This window comes from Typopeltis vanoorti, chromosome 5, assembly GCF_054136105.1.
Source record: "Typopeltis vanoorti isolate ZY-2024b chromosome 5, IOZ_Tvanoo_1.0, whole genome shotgun sequence".
NCBI classification, from domain to species: Eukaryota; Metazoa; Arthropoda; class Arachnida; order Uropygi; family Thelyphonidae; genus Typopeltis; species Typopeltis vanoorti.
Window position 1 is genome coordinate 37,332,412 of NC_143553.1, and position 22,824 is coordinate 37,355,235.

The 22,824-nt window shown below is 36.3% G+C and overlaps 1 protein-coding gene across 1 annotated transcript in view; it reads right to left on the reverse strand.

The window, feature by feature from the left end:
* Positions 1-22,824, reverse strand: part of Brd8 (Bromodomain containing 8) — a 575,604-nt gene that overhangs the window by 35,513 nt on the left and 517,267 nt on the right. Inside the window, exon 17 of the mRNA XM_090393081.1 lies at positions 1,442-1,619. Coding sequence (XP_090249207.1) covers positions 1,442-1,619 — 178 coding nt within the window. The remainder of the gene's footprint in view (positions 1-1,441; positions 1,620-22,824) is intronic.

Here is a 22,824-nt window from a genome sequence, read left to right on the forward strand (position 1 = left end):
ATTTGACACTATGGCACTTACTTCGAGACTTAAATCTCACGAACCCACCTTTGCTTCCTAAAAATGTTTCTTCGCCTCCATCTGTCTTTTTAAGATCCTCAAAGATTGTTTTTGCTTTCTCAGTTATAACAGCCTGCATCAGAAGAATGTTTTTCTGATTCAAGTCATCCACCCATAATGATAATAATTTTTGCATTTTTTCATGAAGTTTACCCTGCTATAACTTACATGTTTTGCATTTAGTACTGCCATAGATTGTTGTGCAGATTGTTTTATTCTATCTGCATTTTTCATAATTGTAGTAACAGTTGATGGAGGTAAGTTAATACTTCTACAGACATTAGCACGTGTCTGTCCATCTTCCATTCTTTAAATCACCTCCATCTTCTTTTCAAGTGTGATTGATTTCTGTGGCGTCTTAAAACCAAGTTCTGCTAACTTTTCTGCACTTCTTATATCAGACATGGTATGTAATTACGTGCTTTATCAATTTAAATACGTATGTATGTAAAAAAAATTAAATAGAACAATTAGGTAGATTCTACAATAAAATTAGGTTTGATACATATACGTTGTAGTAGCTCGGTAAACACTCAAACACTAGTGCCTGCTAGCATTGTTTCTTAGTCAGACCACACTACATTAAGAAAGCACACGCAGGCATCCTGCGTTATTGTGAATCAGTGTAAACTGAACTGTCGTAAACCGAGAGCTGCCTGTACGTGTGTGTGTGTAGTCTTATTGGTTTCTATCTCACACCAGACAGCCTCAAATGAACCATCTCCCTTACACCTAAAATCCTCTTTACCTGCGAATTTTGTTGGTCATAATTCTTCAGCTATCATCAGCAACACCTCTTGTCTTATTCCCCTCTATCTTCCCTGAAAATACAATACCCTTTTCATTCTATCCCTGTAACTATATCATTTTCTGTTAACCAGGTCTCACTTGATCCCTATAATTTTTGGCCAAGTCAAGCTGACCATTTGCCAAAAACTCCTCTCCCTGATTTCTGACACTGTTTGCATTCATGTACATGCATCTCAAAAGAATTTTGAGATGCATGTACATGAATTTTGAGTCATTTGAATCAGAAACCTGTGAAATCGCATTCAGCATTGCATAATGATTTCTGTACATGTGCTCATTTATCACAGGTGTGGCCAGACATATGACCTGTTATAGAAATTTTTCTCAAATCAGTCCAGATTATAAATTCTTAAGGTTGGGGTATATTATTTTTTTTTACTTTTATTAATAATCATTTACTGCTAGGTAACAATGAAGTGATCTAGTATTTAATATTCCCTTTCCTAATTAACTCAACAAAATTTGAAAATTACTTTAAAAAACTACATTCCTTCAAATTTTCACCAGTAAAGAATGCTAGATTAGATATCTCTAATAAAATTGCCAAATTATGAAAATACAGTATCTTTACCTGAATATGCTCCATTACTTCTTTTTGCATTTCTTTAGCCATATGATGAACATCATGATCAGAGCTATTGTACATGACAGCATTTTGAAACATAAGCATCATATCCCTTTGGAATTCAATGGTAGTTTTAATAACACCAGTTTCTATATTTTTTTTAATGGTAGAAAGGTCCATAGGTCTGACCAAAAAATAAAAATAAAAAATACTATAGCAAAAATTTTAATAAATACTTTTAATATATATTAACGGATAAGAGAATGGCTGACTTACAGATATCAGAAAATGATGTATGATGGTTATAAGTCAACTTTAGTATTCTGCCTTCTTAACAGTGCTTCAAAGCTAAACACCAACAAGAAGAAATATACAGTTGACCCCTGAACAACAGTCAATTAACACATATTTTGTATTTCCTATGTATCATATACTGTATTCTTACAATAAAATAAACTAGAGAAAAGAAAATGTTATTAAGAAAATCATAAGGAAAAGAAAATACATTTACAGTACTGTACTGTATTTATTAATACTGTAAGTTTACGTCATCTGTCTGTCAGTACCTACATCAATATAGTCTTATATGATAAAAAAACACTGTACGTGTTATGCATATTACTAAGACTAGATGTAAAAAAATGAAAAGTTAATGTGAAAAAGAAATTCATATTTATTTACAAGTTCATGCATTGGTAACTAAGTGGCAGCAATATGATTGATTTATGGTAGCCTAAGCTATACACTAATGAATAAATCGTTATAAATGTTTATTTTATGCATATTAATTAAATGTAACTAATTAATTATTAACAATTAATTTTATGCAGTTATGATTTAATATTGCATCTTTACATTGTTTACATTTTTCTTGACTGCTAATGGCACCATGTATGTGTAAGTTTTGATAAATTTTAATTTTTATAATAGATTTGTGTATAGTTTATGAGTAAATGATCAAATAGACTAGTATCCACATATATTTTATGCATTCAAGACATACCTAACTTTTTCTTAATTTTTTCGATATTTCTAAGCTAAATGGTTTGCCTGCAAGTTTTTTCAAATTGTCGCAAATCTCCAAAAAAATTTTCCAATATATTTATTGAAAAATTTCCACGTATAAGTGGACCCACACAGTTCAAAGGTCAACTGTATAATTTATTGAGCATTTTAATATTTTACAGTTTTTTTACCTATCATCACCAGACTACAATTATAACTCTGACAAACACATAGCACTCAACTGAATACTTGTATATGATAAACACATAGCACTCAACTGAATACTGCTCCAATTGTAATAGAAAAAACTAATGTCCTAACAAGGTGACCTCTACAGACTTGAATACCCACTAGTAATTTTGAGAAGTCGGGGTATTTGGTTGCAAAATGACTATCACATAGATGTTTGGCAAATCAATGCAGCCATACTTGTGGTTGGTGAGTGCTTCATAGCCGCATCTAAAAAGAGTCTCTCAGACCAATAAATGACTTCTATTTAGGAAGGATGCCTTCTTCCATATGATCCTTTGTTAAAGAACATCTGGCGCATGGTGTGTAAATTCCAACTTGCCATACAGATGATCAAGGAAAAATTTTTTTGTGTTCTTCAAGGCACATATTAACTGATCTATGGTCTGTCTAAAGTAGGCTAAACTACAGGCACAAGAAACTTAATACTCCATATATGCAAGAGGATGAAGATGATCCTTGGAATAGATGAAGACAGCTAGCTGAATGAGTAGTTTGGAAGTGGCATAGAGATTTATTATATTTGTGGAGAACTTTACTTATCTCTGCTGATGTACCCTGAATATAAAGGAATGGCAATAGTTTTTTTGTGATCAGGTTTTAGTCACATGGAAGATTGGGAAATGCAGTATTTTATCTATTTTATAAGTGTTACAGCCATTGGCTTAAAAAGCACCATTGCAAACATTTGGTTTTATTTGTTTGGAGTTTATATGTAAGTCCAACAAAAAGTCATACTGCACCACTTCAAAGGTTAGAGTAGTATATCTACTCTCTATATATAAAAAGATAAGTCAAAATTTGAAACGTTTTTATGTCATGTTTTTTTGTCTTACCAGCCCGGAAGTCAACTCTGCCCCTGGCGGGAGTTGGGCACCAGGGGCGGAGCCCCCCCTAGTAGGATAATAAATAAAAAACATTATTATTATACAGAAAAAACAGTATTTAATGCAGTACATAAATAGTTAGTTATAGAAACAGTGCATTAAAATGAATGTAGAAAAAAGGAAAACTGAATATAAAATTCTATAAATGAAAATATACATTCAATATACAATTTATATAAAACATACTACACATGCTTATAAATGTTAATGCTCTGTAGAAATTTAAACACAAAATTAAGTATTGATGAATCAGAAAAAATATACTTGAATGCAAGATGATAAGACAGATTATTAAAATTACTAAGATGACGTCTGCTATAATGGATGTAGTGAAGGCTCTTGATTAAATTAAACAGAACTTACACATAGACATGTCATCACTCCTGAATAAGGAGTGTGTCAAGTGACCGTGAACTATGTAGCCGACATTTACAGCTGTATTAACATATTAACCATATTAACACTACACAATCAGTGAAGACAAACTAAAATGACCTGGATAACAGGGAGAGCCACAGTTTTATGTTCCAGAAACTTTGACATGAATAAGCTGTTTGTCGATTTTTGACCTACAACATAAAAAAAAAATCTATTCCTCACACCTTTACACAACTTCAAGAAATGGCATCTCATTCTTACTCTCTCACCTTCCACTCTTTTTATGCTCTCTGCTGTATTAATCCAACAAAATCCCCCTTCACTAACTTAAACATTTTATCATATCACCTCTATCTTGCCTATCATACAAATGCTGCTATTTACATTCCTTCAACCTCTCCTCACAAATACGATTCCACAGTCCTGATATTGTCAACATGGTTTGGTCATCAAAACAGATAATTAGCTCCTGAGACCACTGGAGCTTCCGTAGTTCAGTCAGTATACATGAAGCAATTTCGTCGGAAAGATCTGGGTTCGAATATCGTCAGTGATGTGAGGAACCTTTATCTGGTCTCTTTCAACTAAGGTGAGTTAGCCGGTCTCATACAGAGGTAAAGGGGGTTTTTCTCCTGGAAACTCGGGTTTTCCAACCCCCAGAACAGACAAACCAGGCCCCATTAAAACACACGGATTCAGCCATGAATATGTCCCAGTCATATGCCGGTCCCGAGCCCGGATAAAATTGGAGGGTTGGGGAAAGCAATGGTGAACTACCCTGTAAAAATCTCACCAGGCATACTTTGTGTCTATGGTAAAAAAAACAATTGAAAGGGAAAGAGACCACTAACTTTTTGAATACTCGGCTCAGATATGATCATGTGGGGGGGGGGGGAGATTGAGAAGCAGGTAACCAAGATCATGATACCTGGACTATGGCATTATCCACATGAGAACGGGTTGAAAAAATTAGGTCTTCAGAGTTTGAAAAATAGTACAAATGAAATGAGATAGATACATGGTAAGGGAATACAAGTGAGATTTTGCAGATCATGTCAGATAAAAGGAGAAATCAGTTGGAGAGGTAAGTTGAGTAAGGGTGTCTTTATGAAGTATCTGAGGTATCGGTTCTTCTTCTTCTTGTGGTATGGGTTGCCTCAAGAGAGTTGTGATAACACATTTACTGAGTAATTATTATTATTGTTGTTCCGGGAAACTCCGAGGAGTCGAAAGACTCATCGAGGGAGGCCCTAACATCATATCTGGAACAACTATTCAGCATTCACAGAGTATATATGTCATATCTTGCCTTGAATTCATTCACGGTCGTAGCACCCACAACAGACTCTGGAAGCTTATTCCACTCATTCACCACTCTCCAAGTAAAAAACCTAGCTCTAACACCCTTGTCAACCACGCTCTTGCCCAGCTTCCATGCATGGCCCCTAGTCATCCCACCACCAGTCCTGATCTCAAAAATATCCTCTGAATTAATCCTATAGAAACCCTTCAGCAATTTGAATGTCTCAATCATATCACCCCTTTTCCGCCTATCGTCCAATTTCTGCAACCCACAAATCCTCAACCTATTCTCATAAGGTTCATTCCACAGACCTGCTATCGTCTTGGTCACTCGTCTCTGGACCCTCTCCACTTCCTCCCCATCATGAAGAAACCCTGGTGCCCATAACTGGGCACAGAAGTCCAGATGGGGTCTTATCAAGGCTCGATACAGAGGAACAACAACTTGTTTGTCTCTGCATGTTTCATAAGCCAAGTGATTTGGTGAGCTGTTTTAGTTACTTTTGCAATGTGCCCCCTAAACTTCAACTCCCTATCCACCAGCACTTCCAAATCCCTGGCCTCATCAATCTCCTGGAGTACAGTTCCACCAATGCGATATACTGCTGCTGTTCTTTTCACCCCAAAGTGCATAACCTTACACTTTGCCACATTAAACTGACATCCATTTTTCCTAGTCCAGTCCTCCAAACTATCCAAATCATCCTGTAAAATTTTGACATCCTCCGCACTCACAATTGCTCTACCCAACTTTGCATCATCAGCAAACAAGTGAACACTTCCTCTCAAATCCTTTCCAATATCATTGATGAACAAATTGAAAAGCAGTGCTTCAAGAACAGAGCCCTGCGGCACTCCACTAGTCACAAGCCGTCTTTTTGACTCCACTCCTGAATAAACCACTCTCTGGTATCTCTCCTACAACCACCCTCCTAACCATCTTACCAACCCTATATCTATCCCCATCTGCTCCAGTTTACTGATTAGGGTTCCATGTGGTATCCTGTCAAAGACCTTGGCAAGGTCCAGTAGCATCACTGTAAACCCATTACCCCTATCCAGTTCAGCCGTCACTGTGTTATAAAACGTGAGCAAGTTACTGAGGCATGATCTACCCTTCACAAAACCATGTTGTCCCCCATACAATATCCCATTTTCATCTATCCAATCCTGTATTCTTTTCTTGACTAATTTCTCTAAGACCTTGACAATGATTCCTGATATGCTAATCGGTCGGTAATTTACAACAGCAGTCTTGGAACCACCTTTATGCAGTGGAACTATTTTCCCCTCCATCCACCCGCTCGGGACTAACCCAGACCCGAGACTCAAATTAAACAAAATGGTCAAGGGTACTGACAATTCTTTAGCTGCTTCTCGTACTACACGAGCTGGTATACCAACCAATCCCACAGATGTAGTGACAATGAGGTTATGCAATGTCACCACCTGGATGATATATTCTTGCAAAGTGCTCACTCAGTAACTCAGCTATCTCAACTGATTCAGTTACCTCCCTACCATCGGCATTCTTTAAAATCATTCTGCCATGTACATTTTTCCTTTTACTTGCTACATATCTAAAAAACTGTTTAGGATTCTCTTTAGACTGCATGGCCAATGTTCTTTCGTAATCCTTTTTTGCTTTTCTTACCACACTTGTCACCCTTCTGGCCTGCGCTTTATACCATTCATGTGCCTGCCGGTCACCTTTCTCCTTAAATTCCCTCCATAGTTGTTTCTTTTTTTGCAGCTCAAGCTTAATGGTGTTATTCATCCATTTAACCCCTACTTGATTTATTATTCGGACTCTAGGTATACAGTCAGCCATTGCTTCATGCAAGCACTTCTTAACTACCTCCCATGCACTATCAACTTCTAGTCCTTGCAGTTGTACATGCCATGGCACTGAGCCAATCAAACTCCTAAGCTTGTCATACTTTCCAGCCCGATAATTCCACATGTACCTTGTCTTAATTGAAAATTCTACACCTTTAGCCACCTCCCAAGTCAAGACCCTATGATCACTCTCACCGATTGGTGAGAATGTGGTCATATTTGTTACAGCCAAATCCTCAGATGTAATTACTAGGTCAAGCACTCTCTGACCCCTAGTATTTTCCATTACATGCTGTCACAGATAGTTATTCCTTAATAACCGCATAAAATCCAATTCCTTCCTCCCGTGCGTCCTCTCCTCACTCCAATCAATGCGACCATAGTTGAAATCTCCTATAATAATCACCCTCCTTCCACTCATTTCTTTTATTTGCTTGTGCATACTGTCACCACCATCTTTTCCATCACCTGGTCTATAGCAGCACCCAATTGTATATTTAGTTCTGCTAGCCACAATCTCACACCAAATGGCCTCAAATGTGCTCTTTTCTCTATCCTGCAATTCAACTTCTATTCTCCTTGGCTGTAGCTCATCAGCTATCATCAATAATACTCCTTCCCCCATTTTATTCTCTCTGTCATTCCTGAATACACTATGCCCATCACATTCAATCCCACTATCATCTACAGTCAGCCATATTTCACTAATACCAATAACCTGTGGTCTGGAAGTGCCAACCATGGCCAAAAACTCTTCCTTCTTGTTCCTAATACTCTAGTATTAGTGTACATGAATTTAAGACCCCCATTAGCCCCAACCCTACCTTGATGCCTTATATTAACTATCCCACTTTGGTTTGTTCTCCTTATTTGCTCTAGCATATTATATTCATTCTTACATTCAACTGCCTCCCTAAGGACTGTATATCTACCCCCCCCTAACAAATCTAGTTTCCCTGAATTTGCACATCCACTACATTCAGCAACACTTTCTCAAGTCTTCTTACACCATAACCATTCAAATGCAAGCCATCCATCTTATATAGATCCTTTCGCCCATACTGAGTAATGTAACAGGCATATAGGCAATGAGTGACATATAAAGAGCTCTCCCTTGAAAAGTTCTTAGATTCTGTGGAGGAAGCTGTATATGTGCTGTTTGTCAACACAATTTTGAGTCATTAGTTTTGTCTTGATAAAACAGCACACAAGCCAAATTTGAGCAAATTTTTCAAAACCATCCAGCTGATAGATATACCGTATATTCCAGCATGTAAGTCAATATTGGAATTTTTTGAGTTTATTTGAGTTTTTATAGTATACTCGTCATATAAGTCGATTCGAAAATTATTAAAAAATAAAAATTATGACAGTTTTTAAGTATAATTTTTATACAGGCGTCAACCACTAGGATCATAACTGCCTTTTTAGTCCTTCCATTCTTTGTTTTAGCAAAAGATATAAAATACCTAGTGACAAACTGGTCAATACGAAATAAAATTTCGTATTGACCAGTTGACCAATAGTGAACTAAAGTGCAATGGCTCCTTTTAAAAGAATGAAATATGACGCGAGTTTTAAGTGAAAGTGATTAAATTTGCAAAAGAAAATACTAACTGTGTTGCTGCACATCAGTTCGGAGTAAACAAAAAACTAGTTCGCGATTGGAGAAAAATTGAAACTTTAATAATGAAAATGCCAAAAAATAAGTGCACATTACAGAAAGGAATTTAAGTGGCCTATTCTGGAAAATAATGTTGCAGATTGAGTTCGAGAAAATCGCCCAAATGGACTCATCATAACGAGAAATAATATTCATTCATTTGCTTTGAAGTGGGGCAAATGCAAATAAAAAGGATAGCGAAAACTTCAAAGCTACAGTGAGTTGGTGTAGATGGTTTATGGAAAGGAAACATTTAGTGCTTCGGCTAAAAATGAAAATCACACAGAAGCTGCCAAAGGATTTGGGTGATAAGTTATTAAGTTTTCAAAGATTTATAATTGCTAAAAGAAAGCAAAAAAATTATTTATCGTCTCAAATCGGAAATATGGATGAAACTCCAGTTATGTTTGACATGAACCGAAATAGAACAGTAGAATTGAAAGGAAGCAGACCTATTTCTTTAAAAACAACTGGACATGAAAAAAGTTCACAATTGTAATTGCTTGTATGGCTAATGGTACTAAATTAAAACCTACGATAATTTTTAAAAGAAAAACAATGCCAAAGATCAAAATTCCAAGAGACGTTTTTGTCCATCTTCATGAGAATGGTTGGATGGACGAAGCAGAAGTTAAGCTGTGGATAAAAAATATTTGGAATACACAACAAGATGCATTAAAAAATGCAAAGTGTTTTAGTGTGGGACAAGTTCAAATCCCATTTAACGGACAGCACAAAATCTTTATTAAGAGAGAATAATACCAATATGACAGTGATTCCGAGTGAATTAACTTCACTAGTGCAACCGTTGGATGTTTTTATAAACAAGCCATTTAAAGACAGTTTATGAAAATAGTGGAATGCGTGGATGCAAGAAGGAGAGAAAAGTTACACAAAAGGAGGACAAATGCGACGTGTCTTTGGTAACTATGTATAGGTAGCGAAAGCATGGGATAGAATAAAACCAGATACAGTAATAAAATCTTTTAAAAAATGTGCTATATCTAACAAATTAGATGGCTCGGAAGATGATTTTGTTTACAATGATGACGAAATTGATGCTACATCTGATGGAGAAAACAAATACAATTTATATGACGATATACCGGAAGAAATTACAGAACCATAGTACAATGAACTTTTCATACATTCAGACAGTGAAAATTAAATTTTAATTATGTAGTTACCTACCTGTTTTGTTTTGTAAATAAATAATTATATAACATGTAAATAATTTTTTCTGTAAACAAATTTGATATAAGTTGAAATATTTTTACTTATTTACCCTTTTTGTATATTGCTAATAAATTTAACAGAGTATGATACGTACTAGTTTTTACTTGGAAAGCAACCAATTTTTGATCCGGTATATAAGTCGACCTAAAAAATTTAGTACTTTTTTCCAATGCTGAAAAGTCGACTTATACGCCAGAATATACAGTAAATCTATATCCACTGTTTGTAGTACATACTAAAATGCAGTTATTGTAGCAAGCAGCCAACTAACCAGCTAATTTATATATCTTTTACTTACTCTTATAAAATATGATATGCTTAGGAGACAACTTGGAGCTATAACATGGAACTCCTCGTTCCATGTTATAGCTCCAAGCGGTAAGGAAATAAATGCTGCATGGGAACTAACAAAGAAATACATAACAGCATCAATGTATGAATGTATCCCAAAGGCCAAAAGGCTGAATAAGGTAGGTGAAAAATGGATGAATGTGGAGCTTAAGCATGAAATCTGGAAAAAGAAAGTACTTTGGAGGAAGTACAATATGAATAATGGTGATCAGTCACATGAAGGATATAAAGAACAAGCCAGGAGAGTGACTCGGTTAGTATGGGAACCAAAAGTAGAGTATGAGCAGAAATTGGCAAATCAGGCTAAGAAAAACCCTAGAGAGTTTTTTATATATGTGGTAGGTAGAAGGAAGAGTGATCATGGAAAGATGAAGTTAAGGGATGAAAGTGGTAGAATGGTAACTGCTGCAGGAGACATTGTTGAGGTATTCAGTGATCAATTTATAAGGGTGTTTCATCCTGAGGAACTTAAGTGTAGAGGACATAGGAGAGGATAGCTTAATTGTGAGTGAGCAGGAGGTATTTGAGAAAATAAACAACCTTGATGTTAATATGGCGATAGAATTTGATGACATATCACCATGCATCTTAAGGGAATGTTCCAGGGAACTGGCAGTAGCATTGGCATGCTTGTTTAATAAGAGTTTTGCAACAGCACAGGTTCCAAGAGAGTGGAAGGAGGGTAAAATTGTTCCACTGCATAAAGGTGGTGATAAGGCTGTAGCGTCAAATTATATATCTGGAGAGATTGTTGAGAAGTAGGATACAGAAATGGATTGATAACAGCAGTATTCTCTGTGGTTATCAGCATGGGTTTGTTAAGGGGAGAGCCTGTTTCAGTAACTTACTTATGTACTATAACAAGGTAGCAAATATCTTGGACAAGGGAGATGCATATACAGTGGTGTACTTGGATTTTGCAAAGGCTTTTAATTGATTGCCACATAACAAGCTCTTAAATAAATTTAAACAGATGGGATTGGATAACAGACTTCTGTGTTGGATCAGTGATTGGTTGTCGGATAAGTATCAGAAAGTTGTATACGGAGGTGCACTATCTTGAAAAAGAAAGGTCACCCGTGGTGTGCCACAGGGGTCAGTTTTGGGGCCATTGTTGTTCAATTTGTATGTTAATAATATTGGGTTGGGTTTAACTAGTGACATCCAGCTTTTTGCAGATGATACAAAACTGGGGAGAGCAATGCATAGTCAGGCTGATGTTAATGCCTTACAAGAGGACTTGAATAGATTGCTTGAATGGGCAGGTAATTGGAACTGTAGTTCGATGTTGCCAAGTAAGGTTTTGAGATTTGGTAAGCAACGATGGGATGCCAAGTAAACATTTGGTGGGGAAACTTGAACAGAAGTAGAGGAGATGAGAGATCTAGGTGTGATGGTGGACAAGGACCTGAAATTCAGGGGCTACACTGCACAAGTTGTGCAGTGTGGCCCCTGAATTTCAAGACATCACGTCGAATAATGGCAATGATGCAGAGAACCCTGACATGCAGAAATAGAGACGTTATGATTCCATTGTATAAGGCCTTAACCAGGCCTCATAGATTATTGTGCACAGATTTGGTCGCTGGGTTTTCATGGTGACGAGGATATGTTGGAAAGGGTACAGAGAAGATTCACAAAGTTAGTCAGTGGTCTTTGGAATGTGGAGTACGAGGACAGATTGAGAGAATGTAGGTTGCAGAGCCTTCTGAATAGGAGGAAGGGGGGGGGGGGTTGATTAAGACATATAAGCTGGTCAGGGTTTGTTATCAGGTAGATGGAAGAGATTTTTCATAGAATGGGAGAGGGGAGTAGAACAAGAGACCATTACTGGAAATTGTATAAGGAGGGTGTGAGCAAAGGAGTGAGAAGCAGCTTCTTTACATAGAGGGTGGTTTGTGAGTAGAATGCATTGCCTGAGTATGTTGTGGATGTGGACACATTGAAACAGTTTAAGACGCAACTGGTTAAGCATTGTATGCAATAGTGAGTACCTCTCATGATGAGTCTCTGACTCCATGGAGGTCAAATGTTAATAATCATAATCATCATCATCATCATCAAATTCCTGACATGTACCCTCAAGAGGTGTACAGGATATGATAGTACTACATGAAAAATTTATGTCATTACTAACTTCCTATCTACAATTTTCCTCCAAATGAATTTGTTACTTGTCACGACTCCAACATTATCAGATCTTATATTTCTATCGTCTAAGGCACTTTTTACCATATCCATCCACCTATATCTTGGTCGTCTTCCTGCCAATCTGGCAGAGAACACTTGTTTTGCTTATCTTTCCTCGCCCATTCTGTTTAAGTGACCATACCACCTCAGATTAGCTCTGCTAACGCATTCCTGGATGCTGACAATGTCAAGTTCTTTCCTAATATCCTTGTTTTTAATATGATACTGCCATTGATGCCATCTATTCACGCCTATAATCTTTCTCAGGACGCTCATATCTGTGGTCTCTAGTCTTTGGTCAAGTGTTTTACTTCTGACCCGGCTTTCCTGGATGCTGACAATGTCAAGTTCTTTCCTAATATCCTTGTTTTTAATATGATACTGCCATTGATGCCATCTATTCATGCCTATAATCTTTCTCAGGACTCTCATATCTGTGGTCTCTAGTCTTTGGTCAAGTGTTTTACTTCTGACCCAGCTCTCAGATCCATAAGTTAAAACTGGTTTGAACACTGTCTTGTATACAGGTAATTTAGTGTTCCGAATAATTTCTCTCTTATTCCATATGAATTTATTCAATTGATTTCCTGCCATACCAGCTTTGTTGATTCTGTTGTCTATTTCCATATTTAATTTACCATCTTCACTAAAAATCGTGCCTAAGTAGCTGAAATGTTTTACTTGTTCCACAGGTTTCCCCGTTCACAACGCAGTTGACATTTTCAACAATTCTACCTATTTTCATTATCTTTGTCTTTTTATTGCTGACCTTCATACCATATTTATTACAACAGTAATTCTATTTAGTCAGGGAATCTTGCAAACTTTTAGCGGATTTATTTAGAAATATAACATCGTCCGCATAAAGCAAAGAGCTGACATTAACATCTCCAATTCTGATATCATGTTTAATACCACTTTCCTATATAATGTGATCCATATAGATAATGAATAACAAAGAGGATAATGTACATCCTTGTCTCACTTCCTGTACTTCCTTCAATTGTAACTGCTGACTTACAACTCAAATAAAGACTAAGTATTGCTTGATATAATGCCCCAGTGACACCATATAACTGTAGCGTATTGAATAGCTTCTCTCTTGGCACCTTGTCATATACCTTTTCCAGATTGACAAAACTTAAATACAGATCTTTGTTATATTCCCATGCTTTCTCAACTAATGTCGTAAAGTGAAGATCTGATCCTGACAGCCTCTATTTGGCCTGAATCCAGCTTGTTCTTCACCAAGCTTTTCTTCCACAATTCTTCTCAACCGTTTCTCAAGTATACTTGCATATAAATCTTACCAGGAACACTCAGGAGGAAAATACCTCTGTAATTCTCACATTCAGTTTTATTTCCCATTTTATATATGGGAACCAAGAGAGCTCTACTCCAATCATTAGGAATTTGTCCCTCTGTCCAGGCTTTCTGAACTATGCAGTGCAGCCACTGTAAGACTTTTATACCACCATATTTCAGCATTTCTGGTCGAATATCATCTACTCCTGCTGCCTTTCCACATTTCAAGCCTTTGATGGCTTTTTCTACTTCAAGTATGGATATGTATTCCTGACTGCATGCATAGTCAGTGTTTTTTACCACTGTGCTATCATCACTGTTTGTTTCTTTTAGCAGTTTTTCAAAGTAATTACTCCATACTTGAAGGATATCTTTTTCTCCTGTTTTCATGTCACCTTTATCATCTCAAACTCCTTTTACAGCACTCTTTCCTCCATTTCTAAGCTTCTTCAACAACCTCCAGAATATCTTACCACCTTCTTGATATTTATTTTCTATGTTCTTGCCAAACTCCTCCCATGACTTTTGTTTAGCTAGTTTTACACAGTGTTTCACTTTCTTATATTTCTCTCTGTATTCTCTAAGAGCAAAAGCTTACTTATTTGCCAGGAACTTTTGATATGCTTTCTTCTTTTCCTTCACTGCCTCTTTAACTTCCTGTGTCCACCATGGAGTTCTGATTTTTCTATCCTTGCAGACAACCTCACCACATGCCTCTCTGGCTGAATCAATCAGGGTTTTCTTCAAGGCTTGCCACTGAATCTCCAAGGTTTGGTTCCTGTTCTCAAACTCTTTCATTTTTCCTTCAATAATCTTTGTGTATTTTAGTCTACAGTTCACATCTGAGAGCTGCTCGACTTTTATTCTCTTTAAAACTTTCTTTTCAATATGAAATTCAGTTTTATCCTGCTCAAGACTAAATAGAGATCGCTTCCAATTTCAAATCCTCTATACACTCTGGTGTCCTGCACCAGGGAGAAAACATCACTATCAACAATAACATAGTCAATGAGACTTTTCTTTTTCCTTGCCTCTTCTCTCCATGTGAATTTGTGCACATTTTTATGTTGGAACATGGTGTTAGTAATAACCAGTCCATATCCTGAGCAGAAATCCAACAGGTATTTGCCATTATTATTAGCTTTGCTCTTTTCTCCAAATTTTCCCAAAATATTTTTGTATATCTGATCTATTTGTATTTAGATCCCCAACAAAGACCAACTTTTCCCTTTTCATTGTGTCAGTTGCTTTTTCTAAAGCATCAAAAAATTCTTCCACTTCTACTTTAGTAGAGCCTTCTGTGGAACCATAGGCACAAAGAAGTCTCATTGTCCAGTTGCCCATTCTGATATTTGCCCACATCACTCTACTTGAGACTGCCTACCATTCAAGAATATTAGCCTCGTATTCTGTGTTGACTATGGCAATGCCTTCTTTTCAGAATGGGCAACTGGACAATGAGACTTCTCTGTCATTTCCCGAGTATAACATTTTGTATTTATTGCTCAGAAAGATCTCGCCAGTTTTTGTCTTTTTTGTTTCAATCACCCCTATTATGTCGATCTGGTACTTAAGTAATTCTTCAGCTAGCTCCCGTTTGTTTGCCTTTCAGGCTTCTTATGTTGATAGTACCGATCTTTAACTCTGGTGATGTTGAGTTGGGGTGTGCTTTCAGATTTGTTCCAGTAGCTAACTTTTCGCTGTTCGCCCTGGTTCCGTGGCGAAAACAACGGGGACCTTGTTTAACCGGGCGACGCCCCAGCTGGCATGAAATTTTGTCATGTTGTACCATCATTTTCTATATTGGTTTAAGCCAATAAGGATACAATTTGGTCAGCTAAATCCCAAATTGCCAGCCCATCCTGGTACGTTCAGTATCCAGGTAGACACCGAACAGAGTGCACCATGAGAAGGTAAGGATTGGACATTAGGTTAGAAGCCCTGTTCGGTTCTCCGCATTCCTTTAAAGGCTATGTGGAGGTCTCCTCTCAGTTATACAGCTTTGACCCTTAAGCACCCCAAATGTAGTTACAAAGATAGAAAATGTGATGGGTTTAGTATTTTCTGGGCAGATAGGAGGGGGGGAGGGAGGGAATACTGAAGATAATATCATATGAATTGCAGTGAAAATTGCAGCTATTTATTTGAAGCAGCCTGGTGTGAGATCAAGGCCAATAAGACAAAATATACAATTGGTTGCTACTATACGTCAGGAGGTTCCAGGGATGATATACATTGGCAAATTAGTACAATGAGTATAGGGCGACTGATTATTATGGGAGAGACTAATATGAAAATATATATTGCAATGAAGAAACATCACATGGAAGGAAGGAAGTGGAATTTATACACCTTCTGAAAGATAATTACTTAAGGTAGCATGTGATGGAGGAGATTCAGGGAGCAAGAGTATTAGACCTGGCCACGCTGCGCCATGGCATAAAACTGCAACGAAAAGATGTTAGTAGTGCATGGGAGATAGTTAAGGCTCATCTAGAGCAGTGTTTCTCAACTGCCGGGCCACGTCCTGGTACCGAGCCCTGGCATCAATTGTACTATGCTGCAAGAAGTTCTGGAATTTGTCATTTTAGTTTTCTAAGCATTTGTCATGAATAAATAAATCATAGGGGAAATAGTCTGAAGAGAATAATATTCGTGAATGCACTGAAAAGCACAGACCCAGAACACCTAAATAACATCTGTGTAACAAATATCAGTGACCAAGCCACCTATTTTTAAACATGGAAGTATTCATGAATGATCGGGAATTTTCAGACATCAAAATCTCTAAACATTCGGGAAACAGAATACCACCGTTTATGACCAGTCATAAAAATTGTCTGCAAGCCGATTACAACAATGGGCAGCGTATCCTCTGTTCTCAAAACTGAATGAAATAACATCTGTGTTGCAAATGTCAGTGACCAATCAGCAAGGAAGTATAAAGGAAATTTTTCCACTGTAATTGAAGATAAAGGCAGTCTAAATGCAATTATCAAATCTAGTATTACTGTTGCTTCGTAAGTTTGCATTGCAGTATGTAAGTTCTTGTTTCGAAAACCCGAGTGCCATGCTTTTTTAAAAGTAATAGGCCTAAAGATTTAAATTTTAATATCAATAAGAGACAAGGGACTGTTTAATTTTGTGTTAAGAAATCTCGTACTGAAGGCATTTATGATGTAACAAATAGTGATTCATTCACCTCAAGCCTACAGAGCGATATCCAAGATGAAGACTGCTCTGCATTCACTCGTAAGTACATGGACAGCTATTTAAAATTTGGTGTCATACAATGCCCTGACACTGACCAATTGCCATGACCTCAATGTCTCATTTGTGCTACTGTTCAGGAAAATGAAACTATGAAGCCAATGCAACCTACCCAACATCTCAACACAAAATTTTTATGTGTAAAATAGATACACTTAAAATAGAAAAGAAAATTATTTCCAAGCTTCAACCACTGACACTTTACTTCTGACAGCATCCTATTTAATATCATTACAGATAGCTAAATGTAAAAAACGTATTCCATTGGCAAAGAACTCATTAAGACTTCTTTGATTGCTGCTTGTAATGGAGTTAGGCCAGTCTGCATTACAACTGGACAAAACTACAGATATTCAGAACAACAGCATTTTACTTATATATGTATGATATATTGATCATGATGAAAGTGACATGAAGGAAGATAGACATTTGAAGTGTTTCTGAATTACCTATGCAGAAATGAAATTTGCAAAGTTATAAATGGTTTCATTGAAGAGAAAGAGGTCTCAAATGGAAAAATTGCATTGGAGTTCGTACTGACATCACTGCCTGTCTTACAAGTAGATATTCAGGTTTAGTCACTAAAATTAAGGATATGGCAGGCAATAACTTATTTTTAATGCACTGCTATTCATAGGCAAAATGGCACCTGTACTTAATGAAGTCCTGTCTCAATCTGTTAAAATTATTAATTATATTAAAACAGTGCTTTAAATACAAGACTATTAAAAGCATGGTTTGATGAAATTGGCTCTGATCATCAAAATCTTCTTTTCTATTCAGAATTTAGTCGGCTGTCCCACGGTAAAGTTCACAAGAGGTTAGATGAACTCTGAAAGGGAATTGAGCTGTTTCGAATTGATAAGAAAGTGACCTGTCCCATTATTTCCAGGATAAGAAATAGGTATTCAGGCTGGCATATTTTCTTACGTAAACTAGTTGAATTTAAAACTTCAAGGTCTAAATACAACAACATTTAATGCCTGGAACAAAATCGAATCATTCAAAAAGAAACTCAAACTCTGGCTTAATATGATTGCAGAAAGAAATAATGAAATGTTTCAGTTGTACTCAGATTATATTATGGAAGCAGATTATTTCTATTCACAGAATTCATTTTCAGATATTATTGCAGTCCACTTGAAGATGTTGTTTTTGTCATTTGAAAAGTATTATCACAAACATGAGGATCCCCTGGATGCAAAATATGTGGATTGTGAACCCCTTTGTTAAACACAAAGAGACAGCCTATCCCATGAAGAAACCATTCAACTTATTGAATTATCATCGGACAAAGTACTGGAAAGTACTTTTAATTCTATGAGTAATTCGAAATTCTGGATAAGAATGAAAAATGAATATCCAAATTTACATGAAATAGCAATGAGATTTCTTCTTAGTTTTTCCACCACATATCTTTATGAAACTGATCTTCTGCCACAAGTGTGCTTAAAATGAAACAGAGGAACCCCTGCAACTTTCTGACTGTCTCCATTTGACTATCACTTCAATTCATTCTAGAATTAATAAGATGATGAACAGAAAACAGCAACAAAAGTCTCACTCGCCTAACTAAAACCGTCAAAAACTCAGATGTAATAAAAGAAACTAAGTTCACTTTTTCAATAACTTGTAATTTCTCTGTTAAATGCTGTGTTTTTAAATTCAAAATATTAATTAGGGTTGGAACTAGTGTTTAGAATTGAGAGATTCATACATTTTTATTTATTAATTACATACGTTGCATATATAAATATTTAGTGTGTATGTATGTATGTGATAAGTGTTTTGCCGACAAGTTGACATCCTGTTGCTGTTGCCCCGGCTCAGCTGACTTCTATGGTGAGTTACAATTCATAAATATTTTTCTTACTACCATTTTTTTTTCAAACCAACATCATTAAAATCAATTTAATAATACAACAATCAATTTTATACTGAATAATATTATAAATTTTTGGTGATTGGAATGGGATATGGCAATAAAAATCAGCACAAATTAATTTAATGTTGGCCTGGGGAAACTACAGTATGCTACAAGATTTCATTAGTCCGGTGATTGATAACTGATTTAAATGTAATTTTATATTTGTCAACATGCCACACCATATACATAAGTGTACTAATACTCTATGATTATGCCATAATTAATTATTAATACTTATGTTAGGTTAATGTATGAACTTAAAAAAAAAAATGTAAAGGTATTTATGAGAGTAAATTTATTGGGACCGGGCTCTCATCTTCTGAAAAAAGAATTTAACGGGCAGCAGTCTCACAAAGATTGAGAACCTCTAATCTAGAGGAAGCAACATTAAATTGTATATATAAGGTAAGAAGGGTTAATCAGATTAATCTGCAGGTCATCTTTCTCCTGAAATTCCCTCCACAGTTGTTTCTTTTTTTGCACCTCAAGCTTAATGGTGTTATTCATCCATTTAACCCCTACTTCATTTACTATCCTGACTAGGTATACAGTAAGCCATTACCTCCTTCAAACGCTCCTTTACTGCTTCCCATGTACTATCAACCTCCAGCCCTTGCAGTTTTACATGCCATGGCACTGAACCAAGCAATCTCCTAAGCTTGTCATACTTACTAGCCCGGTAATTCCACACTTACCCTTTCTTAATTGAAAATTCCACACATTTAGCCACCGCCCAGGTCAAGACATTATGATCATTCTCACCAATGTGGCAACGTGGTCATATTCATTACAGTCAAATTCTCAGATGCAATTACTAGGTCAAGCACTCCCAAACCCCTAGTATATTTCATTACATGCTGTCTCAGGTAGTTATCTCTTAATAACTGCATAAAATCCAATTCCTTCCTCCCAAGTGTCCTTCCTCTCCTCTTTCCAATCAATGTTACCATAGTTGAAATAATCCCCCCATAATAATTACCCTCCTTCCACTCATTGCATCTATTTGTCTATGCATACTATCTCCACCATCTATTCCATCACCTGGTCTATAGCAGCACCCAACTGTATATTTTGTTCCACTTGTCTCAATCTCACACCAAATAGCCTCAAATGTGCTCTCTTCACTATCCTGCAGTTCAACTTCAATTCTCCTTGGCTGCAGTTCATCAGCTATCATCAATAACACTCCCCCCCCCCCCCATTCTTTTCTCACTGTCCCTCCTAAACACACTATACCCTTCACATTCTATCTCACTAGCTATATCATCTTCTGTCAGCCATGTCTCACTAATGCCAATAACCTGTGGCCAGGAAGAGCCAACCAAGGCCAAAAATTCTTCCTTCTTGTTCCCAATACTCCGGGCATTAGTATACATGAAGTGCAGAAGCCTGTTAATCCCACCACTATCTTGATGCCTTATACTAACTATCCCATTCTGATTTGTTGTCTTTTGTTGTCTAAATACAATAAATAAATAGACAGATCACAACACAAATACAACCTCAAAACCACCTTTAAACCCCCGACAAAATTAAGACACCTACTCAGTTCTTCCAAAGATCCTCTTCCACACCTAGCCCAACCAGGGTGTACAAAATACGATTCACATGTAACTTACCATATATAGGGGAAACAGGGCGAACCATTCCAATTAGGAAGGAGGAACACAAATGGCACATTAAATATCTCCATTTTGGAAAAACCGGCCTTTCTTACCACGCACTCCAAACATACCACAGAATTGATTGAAAAATACCAAGTCCCTACACTGCACCAAAATCTGGTTCGAGAGGAAATTTAAAGAAGCATGTGAAATGCTCAAACATAACCCAAATCTGAACAAAAATGATGGCCTAACCATTCCAAGAATGTGGAGGATCCATCTGCAACTTTATAGCAACCAGAACAAGCCAAAGAAAAATTCCACTACAAGAAGACTTGTGAAGTGTTTTTTTTTTTCTTAACATTCCATAGCAACTTGAACTGTACAAGTGCTGAAGAAAATCATAGTATAACAATCTGAACTATACAAATCCAGAAGAATCTTAGTACATGAGGACTTTAGCATAGTTTATTGTAGTTTTTTTATTTATTGTATTTATTAATTATAAAATTATATTATTTTATTTTATTTTTTATTTATTGATATAAGAAGTATAAAATAAGTAGATAAATTTTTTTTATCTACTTATTTTCAATTTTTATTTTATTTTATTTAATTATCACTAGAGATTAGGCTAAGAAAAAGATTAAATAACAGCGTAGATTTAATTTACCAGTATAGAGTAGAGTGCAAGAGCATGTAGCTTGGTTCCCTATACACATGTATTCTTCTGATGATGACCTCAATAGAGGGGTCAAAACGTCAAGTGTTATTTTATTAATACATGTGCTTTGTGTTCCTAAATTCATAAATATGAATGCTGATCACCATGTAATCTTAAAAGAAAGAGTCATTAAGATTATAATGATGTAGGATTCTATTAATTTTTTTCTGATAACCTTTTAACGAATGGGAGTGTTATGTTTTTACTGTAATCTATATTACTTTTTGATGAAGTTCTATGAAAATTTTATTAATAGTATTTTTGCTATATTCGTTATTTATAAATGTATTGCTAATAATTTTTAATTCTTGTTTAAGAGCTTGTTCGTTAGAGCAAGGTATAGCTCTGTTTTTGAGGGTGATGATGACTCCTAATTTTTGCGAAGGGTGGTGATAATGAGTTAGCATGTATATATTGGCCGGTGTGTGTGCGAGAAGGCTTACGGTAAACAGTGAATGATAGACTGCCTGAGGGAAGATGTGTGACTAGTGTATCCAGGAATGGGAGCTAGTTCTGATTTTCAATTTCAATAGTAAACTGTATGTGACGGTGATGAGATTCACCATTATATCCATGCTGAATCTCATCACCATCCCGGTCAAAAGGCAGGAACTATTAAAACAATGGTTCATCGGGTCCACTCTTTTTGTTCTTCAAACGATCTGTTACAAAAAGAACTGTAATATATTATTTCCTCCTTTTTATCTAATGGATATAAGAATTCCTTCATCAAAAGAGCTTTGAGTAGTTTTAATATGTCTTCCTCTTCAAATACAGAAGAAATAAAGCACATTCCTATTCCTTATGTGCATGGCATTAGTGAACGTATAGCAACAGTTTTAAAACCACTGAATATTTTTGTTGCTTTTTGACCTTTTAGAAAAATCTCCACCTTTCTCACTTCTCCAAAAGACAAGCTTCCACATCTTAGTTATCCAGATGTCTACCAATTCCTTTCTCTTGTGGATTATCTTATTTTGGACAAACAGGAAGATCTGCCTCTATTCAGCTATAAGAACACCAGTCTTATATTCAATACCTTGAAACTGAACAGTCTGGACTTGCAGAACATGCCATCACCACTAGACAGAGTTCATTGGAATAAGACAAGAGTCCTTCACAAAAGTTGGTTCCTCGTGGAACGGCTTCATAAAGAAACATGTGAAACTCTACTTCACTCTCCTAACTTAAACAGATCCGATGGTTTACGTCTATCCCCTTTATGGGAAATAGTACTTTATAAATCAACTAATCTTTCCTAACTTTTTATTGTATATATGTTACCGGCAAAGTGTGAAAACCGGCATTCTATAGAATGCCGAAAGGGACGTCAAAGTATGAAACGCTTAGATTTTCACACATTTGCTAGGTGTTCTATAGAATGCCAAAAGGCAAATCGGCAAAGTAAAAAATACTCCCGGCATTGACTTTTAATGTCGCAAGGCAAGTGACGTGACTT